The sequence below is a fragment of the Cygnus olor genome, chromosome 5 (genome assembly GCF_009769625.2).
Source record: "Cygnus olor isolate bCygOlo1 chromosome 5, bCygOlo1.pri.v2, whole genome shotgun sequence".
Lineage (NCBI taxonomy): Eukaryota > Metazoa > Chordata > Aves > Anseriformes > Anatidae > Cygnus > Cygnus olor.
Window position 1 is genome coordinate 43923762 of NC_049173.1, and position 12236 is coordinate 43935997.

The following is a 12236-nucleotide window of genomic DNA, read 5'->3' on the forward strand; positions in this document are numbered from 1 at the left end:
AGCTGGGGAAAATAAAAACATTTTAATTTTTTTCTCTATTGCTCATGTACAAATGAAGTTTCACAACTTAATTTTCACAAGAGAAACAAACACTTGTGTATCACAAAATCACAGAATCATCTAGGTTGGAAGAGACCTCCAAGATCATCTAGTCCAACCTCTGACCTAATACTAACAAGTCCTCCCCTAAACCATATCACTAAGCTCTAAATCTAAACGTCTTTTCGGTTACTACTTCAACTCGACAATAATGCTTAAGTTCCTTTTAAAATCCTAATGCATATATTCAGAAAAGTAATGTCATTGCAATTTCAGAACCATCACATATCACTAGCTCTCTCAATGTTGAAGGAGCAAGAATAGGGTCCATTTAGATTTCTCTTTGAGTCCTAGACATTATATAAATAAATACAGAAGAAGATGGAAGGTTCACCTGATCATCCTGTTAGACTCATCATGATCTGGATCAGGATCCTGCATTTCTCCATTGTCACTATGGCATCCTGTCATTGATATCTCAGAATCATGAGCCATAGATTCTTCCATGTCATCTATAAAACTGCTGTTTCTTTCACTGTCATTGTCATCACTCCCTTCTTCCATGACCACGTCAGACTCAGCCCCAGGACTAAGGAGATCTGGAATATTATTTCTGAAATTAATATCTGAAAACATACAATATTCCAATTGCAACAATCTAACACTTCTCAAGCTTCCAGAAAAATCAGGTTATCTTTGGAACTCTATTGCCTGGGCCTCTCTCTACTCAGTGCGTACTGGCAAAGCATGGTCTTTAACCAGCAATTTAGAAAATCACTGCAGAAAAATGGAAACACATCAAACTGGAGTATTTTCAGAAATACAACTTTCTGTAAAAAACTGCCAAGGTCATGGCATAATTCCTTATTAATAGATTTCTATTCAAATATTCTATACTCATGAGTGTGCAGCTTGTATGGTGTGCACTGACTTGAAGGCTGTCGGCAGGCTACAGCTGCAAACTGATGTTAGAAGAGCAGAAATTTCAAACTACAAGTTTTGTAATACAATGATGACATGCTCATGAACTACTGAAATAACTCCCAAGACAATTACTTATAATATAAATTATTTATTTTGGGGAAAAAAATATTTCCTTTGTAGCAGTCTTCTCTGCGAAGGCTGCACGATACAGCACTGCAATCCATTCTAACGAAATAACATTCCCCACCTTTAAAAAGGAAATATTTAATAAATATTGAATAGTTCTATAGAAGATAGCACAAGATGTTTTAGGATTTAACTTATTTGACTATGGCACATAGTATTAACAGTATTAATAACTGTTATTTCAGCTGTAAATTATTTCTGCTCTTATTTAAATAACATTAAACTTTCCAATTTCATGATCAGATAAGCCTAACCAAATTCAAAGTAAGAAATAACTTTTTACTGCTGCTTGTGAATGGATTAAGAAGACAGAAAAGGATAAAACTTTATTTACTTATCAAAGGGCTTAATTATTAAAAAAAAAGCAAACAAAAAAAAAATTACCAAAAAAAGAAAAAGTCACAATCATCAGTCCTGCCAGACAGGAAACAGAGCATTAATTTTTCTGGGATGTTTGCAGTGGTTCAGGACCCACTCAGGACAGCAGTTCAAAGTAAGATGAAATCACATGGAAGACACCAAATGTTTTCATTGAGAAACTTTCACCTAATTCTGTGGAGGAAGGTTTCTTGACAGTCCAAATTGAGGATGCCCCAAAAGAAAAAGAACAATGAAATGGTTGGCAGAAAAATGTTTTGAACTGATTGTATTTCACTAGAATTGGAAGTGCATGGCTGAAACATTTTAGTCTGAACATGTTTAGATATAAGTTACTGATGTGTGACTAAGAGACACATTAGACTTCATTTCTAGCTGAAACAGTCATCCAGTCATGAATGACACTTTACAGTTCAGGGCTCTCTTTTTGCTATTCCTACAGCATGGTTTTTATCTCTATTTTTAATAAACCCACAGTCAGTTAAAAATAACCGCCCACATTTAGTGTTTAATGTGTTTATTAATGAGACCATACTTGGAATTTTATTGCTTCAGCTCTTCCTTCACTTACTATTTTGGGGAAGATGCATCACACAGCAGATGGACAGAGTGACAGTTACTTTATTTTATTTATTAAGACGGAAATTAATGTGAACCAAATTTCTGTGAAAATAGAAATGAGATACCAGGATGAAATTGCCTCTGACAATCCTGATGACCCCATATCAGTCATTTATACACACAATTAAGAGTTACACTATAGCACCATAGATAACATATTAGATATATCATTTGATGAGGAAAAGCCGAATTCTATAAATTTTAAGATGTAGAGTTCCAAGGGCCTAAGTACTAATTCTGCAGAACTGCACAAAAGAAAGCTTAACACTTTGCTTAACACTTTCTAAAATACTGCTTGGAGTAAGTGTTCTCACCCCAACTGGCTTTAAACAAGCTTTCCTCACTCAGCTCTTCCTCAAAGAAACCACTACTTCTCATCAGACCGTCATCAGATTCATAGGTAGGAGACAAGCAAACAAAAGCAACATGTCACTTGTAGGGCAAAGACAGGGATAGGGTAAAGAGGTTGTGTTGGAGGGATAAAGTACAGCTGCCTGAGATGAAAGGTAGGAATGCTAAGGAGTGAAACAGAAACAAATGTAAATCTTGTTCATTTAGTTTGGCTGTCCAGAAATAAGTCTTGCCTTTCCATCTTAACGCTTTTGATCAATCCTGTTTTGCACTGCTCTCAGACTGCACCTCAAATGTATGCAGTAGAAATTTTATCATTTATAGGCAAACTTAGTGACTTTGACTGCAAATCTCTGTGCTTACAATTATTTGCAAAGTCAAAAAATAGAGACTGGGTTGAAAAATGTATTAAAATGATTTTTTTAACCTACTTAAGTTATCTATGGTCCATACTGTTATCAATGAATTTAACATATCTTGGTATATTTTTAGTTCTTGGATTTGAAAGTCAGTCTACATCCTTCCATAAACATCAGCACTTGCACTCCTGAAGAAACAGTTACGTATGGACAGGTATAAATGGTGTAAAACATGCTGTAAGAGTGCCATACCAACCTTTCAGAAAATTATGCACCTTATCACGTTTCAAGTTGGGATACTTGGCATCTAAAATGTTTTTGCCTACGCTAATTGTCATTAAACAGAAAAACTTTGTAATAATACTGTCATGCACTATGAAAAATATTAATTATCACTCCTAATTTTGTAAATTCTTGATATATTTTCAATAAATTAGATAACTGATTTAAAGTTTGAAAAATGATATCTAATAAGGCAATATTTCATTAACCTTAGAAGCAGTTTAGGCTGACAATATGGGGTAATATGCATTAGACACTGAATACTTTACCACACTTCTCATTCCCTTATCACATAGAAAAGTGACATTTCCAAGGCAATCAACAACTCATCTACAACCACCCTTTTTTCTCCAGTAGCGTCTGTCAAACCTAGCCATACATTCCTATACTTGACACAAAACCGACAGCACATGTATTGGAAATTCAGCAGATAATCAAGCTTTCATTTCTAGCAACTGATACAGACTTTATCCCAACAGGAAGCAGTGGATTTTTTTCATGGAGGGCCTTCCCAGTTCCTCCGGGTATGCGTTTCCTTCTCAGGAATATTATCCTAAAACACTTTTTCCCTTCCCAGATTAAAAAAAAAAAAGTGTTTGTATCTGCCAGGTAAATGCCAATGTCTAATACATGTTCCTTTTTTCGGTTTACTTTGGCATTCTGCAGGCCATGATCACCCAGACATTTTGCTGCTGAAGCCACCTCTGTGGCACAGCTGAGCCTGCCTTTTAGTGCTATATATTTTGAAGATACATGTTCCAAGTTGATGATGTATGAACCATTAATAGGGTTCCTCCCACACTTCATCTTCAATACACAACAGAAATATCGCAGAGGAAAGGCCACTCCCAAGCAATGGAAAAACATGTCTTTGCACACGTCAGTTTTACACTTCCCTTTATTTTGCTGGTGGCTTAAACAATGACAGAAACAATTCTTAAGGCGACTTACCTCCATTAATGGCAACTTCCCCCAGGCAGTTATTTGGCACTTTAGGAGCACAGCGCTTGTGACAGTTGAACCTACAGTCTTGCAAGAAAAAAAAAAGAATACAGCAAAATTATTTCTCTTTTTCGGTGCCACAATTACAATTTTTTCCTGCTATCCAACCTATAAATGTCAAGCCCTATTATTTCACTAACATAAAGTTAACTTAATGCGTCCAGAGAGCACTAGCCTGGCCGCACGCCATTTGCCAGTGGAACCAACAGCATAAACACACCAGCACCTTCCCTGTGGGGAAAGGAAAGCAGCACTCACAGCAATGGGCGGAGGCCTTCGCTGCACCAAATGCATGCTACGCTCATGTCAGGGAGCAAGCTGGAGACCTGTGCACTTGGCTCAAAAGCCAGAGTTGCTTTTCCAATACAAGAAGCAGATCAGGCTACAGCATATCAACTGCAGCTCAGAAGTTTGACTATGTATCAAACACTGAAGGCTGAAAATTGAAGCAGCAGAATCCTAAGCAACAATCATAAGCGAGAAGTATTTGTTTACATCACAAAATGAATTCTAAACAGCTTTAAGTGGAGGGTTCCTTTAATACCTCCCTCATTTTCCAGATATTTTAACTTTACTCTACTTTTCTTTTTTTCACATCTGTAAACGGCACTTTACTAGATGTCTTTTCAACTATTTTCTTTTGGCTTATGGAACACATTTTACTTAAATTAAGAGCTGTAACCTATTAACACAGCTGGAAAACCACAGTCAGGAAGGAAGGAATATACTAGGGATGTCTATATCCTTGTAATTATTTAACTTCAGAGTGATTCAAAAACCAACTGAGGTACAGCAGTGCCCAACTGTTGGCAAAGATATATATTTTTAAATCTGGTTAATATTTGCTTATGACACTGAGATTCAAACCAAACTGAAACAGGTGATGCCTTTATACAGATTTTGCTTGAGTTAAATCACATCAGAATCACTTAAGTGAAATGAATTTAACTTCGAACTTTTGCAGGGTATTCAAGGAAGCAACACAAACTACATTGACTCATTTTATGAAAGTTATTGCTTATTTTAATAGAGAGAAGGTGATTTTAAGGATCTGTTGATCAACATTATTTAACATTGTAGTATACAAAATGCTTTGTATTTGTGGGCACTCTCGTTGGTTAAGGTGAGCCAGTAGTCTAGGCTACATTCCAAATGGCCTCATTCACTTTGGCACCTGCTAAGGTATAGCTACATGAGACTCGAGAGCATGTAGGTAAGAATGCATTAAAAAACCGTGTTCTTAAGTTCTCATATAAACTCATCTTGTTTAATTTCCCTTAGAACTCCCTCAAAACTTTGAACTGCTAAGACTCATGCACATGCTTCAAGCATAAAATCTTGCAGATTGAAAACAATGAAGATTGAGAATACGCTACTATGTGTTAACTATTCAGCTGTCACTGCCTGTGAGCACACTCTCACCTAGTGCCAAGATAATCCACACCTGAATGACAAAGATGTGAGCTACCTCAGCTATACCACAGGGTAATAATGAATAGGCAATGAATAGGCATGCAGCCAGCTCCTGTAGAACAATTATTGCAATTCTCATCCCAGCTTAATCCAATATAATTGCTCATTTGCCTACATCTAAACAGTTTGGTGAAAAAATCCTGAGTAAGGCTATATAGCAACTACTCAAATGCTAATTTATTAATTTTATTATGCTTAGCTTTTACGTTCCTAAAGGGAGTTTACTTACCTTTGCACTGCAAACCCTGTCTAAAAAGCCCTTTGAGAAGCTTCTTACAGTACTGGCAAACTGTTGGCCGTGTGTAAGAGTGAATGACAAAAGTGTGAGGCACTTTAACCTTGGAAAGTAAGATCTTGTCAAGCTGAATAGGTCGTCCAATGTAGGACTGTGAATTTGATCTCTTCTCTCTCCCGGTGAATGATTCTGATGGTGTCTTTTGCTGTGAAATACATAAAAAGGGTATTTCAAATAATCATGATTTATTGATTGTTAAAAGAATATCATACTCACATGTGCCTTAAAAATGGTATGTCATCTGTCATAAAAAGCAATGTAATTACTTTTAAACACTAATAGAACATGCAACATACCCCTCTCTTTAAGACTGCTTTTGAAAAATTGGAATGGTATCAAACAATATTTTTGCTAACACTAGTGCCATACTAGTGCCATACATTTCACAATGTGGATGAAACAGTTTTGTTTTGTTTTGTTTTTAAAAACTGATTTTGATCAAAATGAAAAAAAGATTCATTAAAAAATTCTCAGAAAAGCATTTTGTGTTCTGATAAAAGCAAGAGGCATTTCTTTCCCTTTTTCCCATTTTCTGTTTTATATTAAAGTCAACTTTGAAAGGATGTACTTTTGTACAAACATTACGAAAATTATTATCTTGATCTATATGCATGCAGGTTTTTGATAGAAAGCAGATTAGTATTTTCCATCACTTTTATTTATAATGTTTGCTATCACTAACCTTACCACATTCAAATTATGCACAACAGATCAGAACAGGTATTTAGATGTCACTATATAGATATGTATGAATTGAGACACATTGTGTCTAAGGAATGGAATCAATAGAATTCCTGAAAGAAATGAGTTATCTTATTTTCTCTGCTAAATTTATTTAGATGTAAATATGGCAATTACCCCAGAAAATAACTGACCCAGAAAACTACTTTCTCCCAAGAATTGTCCTTGAGAAACAGACTACACCCACATGGAAAAGAAAAAAGAAAGTGACAAGATGCAACTTGATCATTTAAAACTTAGTATCTTCTTGCCGCCATGTGCAAATAATCTCATAACTGAAGGGTAGAAAATGAGTCATTCTCTGTTGAGCCTCCACTGTTCAAAGGTTGTACTAGCTGAAGCTTCAGATTGGCCTAACTTGAAAAACTGTTTTGTTTAAAACTAATAACTATAGGAAAGCTATAGGAAATTCTGCATCTGAAGAGACTGATTGAATATTATTTCCTGGTCACCAAAATATAAAAATACATTTCTTTATGCTTCTGTCTGAGAATCTTGGAGTAAAGAGAAATTTGAAGGTCATTTTGATGGTAGAAGAACCTAAGGAGCAATTCTAGGCTTGCCTTCACAGTGTATTTGTCATAGAAATAAATAAATAAATAAATAAATAAATACATAAGTTTCTTCCTTCCAAAAACTAGACAGGTTTCTTACTGTAAAGACAATTTTTTTTCTTTCGGCTATGCTTCAGAACTGCCTGTCTAGTATACGCAATAGATTTACTGAACATTAGAGCTTCCTTGCTAATTGATAACAATGCCAACATCACATGCTTATTCAGTGTATAAATGCAGGCCTGTCAAGTCAAGGAGAAAATATGCAAAATACGTTCTATGAACCACGTACATGTGATCACTGCAAACAAGTTAGTTTGAAACAAGTATAAGAAAACATCTGTCTTTTTCTTTACTACAAATAAAAGTGGAAAAATACAAGTACATGCTTTGATATTATGTGTTTACTTCCAGAGTTTTAGATCTCCTTTTGCTGTAAAGCAGCTGTGCATATGAAAAAACTAGACTCAGTTTAGGATTAAAACTATTTAGTATTGATCAGTGAGTAATATCATTTGCCTAATGCTTTCAAGGCAGACTGCATTAAGTCATATGAGGGCAATGTGAACAGGGCTTTGGGAGGGAGAGGAAGGAGGAGGGAGGAAGAAGCCCAACAGGAAGGAAATGGGCCCACTTGCACAGCACAACCTGCATTGCTCGGCTTGTGCAAACCACCTGCAAATGACAGCCCTCAGAACTTGTAGATGGGACAGAGCCCACAAGAGGAGCTCAATCCTCTCGATATTTGTATGTAAGGACAAATAGGACAGTTTTGGTACAGACTGATCCCACTTCAGTCTTAGTGCAGTGCCATACCACAGGCAACATGAGCCTCTGCTTCTGCTCAGCAGCAAGGGAATGGAAGCTGGGGGACAGTCAACACACAGGACACTCTACACCTCGGGGTGACTGACCAGTTAGGAGGAGGACTGTCTCCTCCAATTTGTCAGTGATGAGCTTCTCCTCCCATTACTTTCCAAAACTCCTGTCAATATGCCTTAACTTTAAGTTACAGCACTCCCAGCATCAGGCAGACATCATAAGTTAAAATCCCAGAAAGAAAGGAAAACAGGAACTACACCATTTTCACCAAAAAAGCAAGGATCTCTTGCACAGAGCACCTTCTTTTTCAGCTGGTGTGCCTGGTTTGTTAGAAAGATAAATTAGTTTTTCCTGGTAGCCAGCCAGACTACTGACTCAGCAACTCTGGAAACTTCCCAGGAAATGATTGCTTAACTGGATTACACCATGGAAACTAACAGCCTGCACTGCTCCAAACACTAAACAGTCCTTCTAACAATCATCTTAGCAAGGTAATTTTAACAGATCAGAATATTATTTTTAAATTTACAACAAACACAAAGGAACATATGCTAATATTTAACTGTATGGATGTCCAACCAAGCCACTGAAACTGATCATATCCAGAGACTTACATTTAATTATGTCTTAAATAATGAGAATATCAAATAGAATCCAGTGCCTGCATATTACTCTTAGGTGAGGGGGGAAGAAGGCCTTTTTCAAGAAAGAAGAGGTGCTAAGCTGTTCCCCAGCGAACATGGGGCATTCTACATATCCCTTACTTTTATTAGCTGATGCCTCACCCCTCAATCTTGTTCTATTTCTTCAGATTTTTGGAACATACTCGTGGCTTAGTTGTTGGGCTTTGTTAAAACCTACTGAAGAACACAACTGTTTGCCTACAGTAGGCAGAAGCACAAAGTCATTGTGCAGAATCACGTCATCACAGGACGGAGACAATTCTCCACATATCTCCTACCCCAAAGGTAAAAAGCACTCAGCAGGAAATCCTGCCTGTCTGTCTTTTTACCTTGTCCAAATCCATTGCAAAATACAATTAAGAAACTGGAATAAATACCAATTCTCTGCCAAAGCATTCCACTGTTGTCTACCTGGGTGAGTCCAACTGTCTTCTAGAACCACTTCTAGCACCCCTCTCAGGCACAGATATCAAAGAAATGTTGGGGAGATGTGAAGGGACTAATGGGAAGCAATCAAGCTGACTGCAGAATTGGCCTATTGGGAGCAAAGACAAGTAACAGCCCTGCAATCCAACTGCGTAGAGCAGCCTAAATATAAAAGATACTGCTGTTTTCCTGACTTATTTTAAAAAGTTTCAACAGTCCTACTAAAAATGTCCCAGTGATTCTGGCAAAACTTTACTGAAGAGCTTCACATGCTAGAGCAGCCCGGAAAAAAAAAATATATATATATTTGTTTTTTTGACATTTGATCACCTTTTTAAATTATGCTTATGGAAAGACATTCAAGTAAGTAAACTTCACCTGAAACAAATTTTTCAAAACTGTTCACAAACAAATTCTAATCTTTTGCAGGCTCAGTATCTAAAAAGCATGGTGACATTATCCCTGTATATAACACTGAGATCGCCAACAAAAACTGCACAGGTATTTCTATAGTGTGCTTGCCTTAACAAAAGAAAAAAAATGCCTAGTTTATTTATATATTTGGACAACTGAGAAAAGTGATGTATATTATAACAAAACCAACAAAATTATAAGTGGCCTCACAAAGTTTCATTTTCTGTGTTGAAGTATACTTGCTGAAAAATGCATTTCCTTCCTGTATTGAAGGCAGAAGATAAAGACTTAATATGTTCATATACAAATTTTTCACAGGAAATTACTGTCTTATGAGGTGCTGTCTATCTATGTCACCACAGGAACTATGTTTTTATGTTTTTTGCTGCAAAGCAAATGTTGACTTTAACAAATTAAACTATGTGACTGTAATTAAGTAAATTCAAGGAAACAAATCTTCAATTAAATATACTGAAATACCACACTTAGAATGCAATCAACTGTGTTGTCTTTTGAGGCTTCTTGCACTCTTCTCTTTCACTCAAGTGTATGATTTAATCCTACGAGCATCCCAGTTAGATAGTTATGGTCTGAAAAACACTTCAACATTAAATGTGTAAACACATCAAAGAACTGACTTCAGTACAAACTGTTAATATTAAAGTATCCACAGATGAAATTATTATGTATCCTGTTCCTCCTGCTCAGACATCAACACCAGCAAACAGTGGTCTGTAACCTGCCTTATTCTGTGAAGTAACAAAAAAAAGATTATTGGGTTTCAGCTGTAGTTAGCAGACTACACTAACTTCTCAGACAGAGTTGGGCATTTCCCAAAACAAAAGCCCTTTGTTGACAAAGGAGTTGTTAGTGCCTGCAGGGCTATTTGGGCTTATATGCAGCTAATCTTTTTTCCTGCATCTTAACAATTTTTTTTACAATATTAGGTTTAATCTTCTATTACGTACTCCTTAATTTTAAGTAGAATAATTGTAAGTAATACATTATTTTAATGAAACTACCTTGCACTACTAGAATGCCCACATTTTAAGCCAGACTCAGCAGCACAGTCATGCTTACAGCATAGAACTAAGAGTTTAAAAAAAAAAAAAAGGCAAAATTCATACCCTGATATAAAAGTGGTATAACCACTATATAATAATAAAAAATATTGAAAAAAAAAAAAACCACCAACTATATAATAGAAAACCCTTCAGGGAATCATTGTACAATTCTGGTTCATACCATCATGTACAAATATTGACAGGTTTTTTTCAATGTCTGTGTAAACATGGCCCATTTGACATTGACTCCATTCCATCCTTAACACATCAAGGATAACCTGCAGGACTGTGTAATGAACAGCCACTGGTTTGGAAAAAGATTCAGCAATGGACAGAGAAGGTCTAGACAAACCAGCTTGGTGAAGTTTGTTTGGGGACAGTAGGATGTTACCAATACAGAAAACAAAAGTTTCATATTAGAAGGAAAAGCACCATTGAACATATTTGGGAAAGGTAAAATCAAGAAAAAAGATTGCACTGACTGCCTCTGTTACTCAGACTATAATCTGCATGTAAGGATCTTGTACCATTTCAGAAGATCCAGTGCCAACATGTGGAATAGTTCAGAGATGCTAGGAAAGTAAAATGTGTGCTGCAGGGTTTGCCTTTTTGCCTTTTTTTTTTTTTTAATTTTAGGTACGTGTGAACCCTTGTGTTAGTACTTAGAAACTATGAAAAACTAGCTTTGAGTGTATGTTTGCTTACGCATACCATACGCTCCTCAAAAATTCGTACTGCCACAGCATTTACAAGTCCTCACTTTAAGCTGTGGAGACTTATATGAAGTCTGACAAGCTGACAACTATCAGCCCAGGCTCCCAGGGGTAGGTTCTGGACCCTGTTCAGATTCCTCAGGCTTAAAGCACTCTGCACTCAGCAGCTGGGTCTGCTCCCAGCGGTGGGTGAGCTGCCAGCACAGGAGGAGGGGGAGATGTACAAAGCTTCACTAAATCTTTAAAAGTTCAGAGCTGTCCCAAGATTTGCATGTCTTTCCTAAAAACAAAAGAGGGGATTTAAGAACAAGCGGCAATTCTCTGAGGACAAGAACAACCTGAACCTCTAACCTCTTCCAAGCTGAAGAATCCCATAAAACTTTTCCACGGGATCACAAAAGGTTGCATTCAAAAACATCACCAACATATGGCACACAAGAAATTTTGGGACATGCATAACTTAAGCTGTTTAGTATTTTCACTTCTAGCTATTTTCCTGAAAATATGGCAAATACTAGCTGCAAAAATGATGCAATATATAACACTTCCCTACATATGCAACTTTTAACTTAAAATAATTGGCTCAGTCCTCACTTAGATCTCATCTAGCTGACATGAACTACAAAAACAACCATATTTGGGCAAATTAGCCCTTAAAAAGTTCTAATGTAGTCTGAATTAGTGACAAGAAATTCAGTCTTAGAGTATTTAATGCATAGCAGCTAGAACACTGACGTTATTCGTTATTTCCACAGCAGTGTAGGAATGGTAGGTCATTCCAAATTTACTTTCTGCATCCTACATTTTAATTCAGGGTTCAATTGGACTTTGAATTTCATAGACACACAATTCTTTAAAATAAAAGGGAGCTACGTTTTTAATAGTTTTTGTTGGGTTATTTTTTACATT

General features: G+C 36.4%; 1 protein-coding gene across 3 annotated transcripts in view; it reads right to left on the bottom strand.

Annotated features, from left to right (window-relative positions):
- PRKD1 (protein kinase D1) overlaps positions 1–12236 on the bottom strand; it is a 131646-nt gene that overhangs the window by 22558 nt on the left and 96852 nt on the right. For all 3 annotated transcript variants that reach the window (XM_040558385.1, XM_040558384.1, XM_040558386.1), the window contains 3 exons: positions 5845–6055; positions 4092–4169; positions 434–638 (listed from right to left, as the gene is read on the bottom strand). In XM_040558385.1, the coding sequence (XP_040414319.1) occupies positions 434–638; positions 4092–4169; positions 5845–6055 (494 nt within the window). The remainder of the gene's footprint in view (positions 1–433; positions 639–4091; positions 4170–5844; positions 6056–12236) is intronic.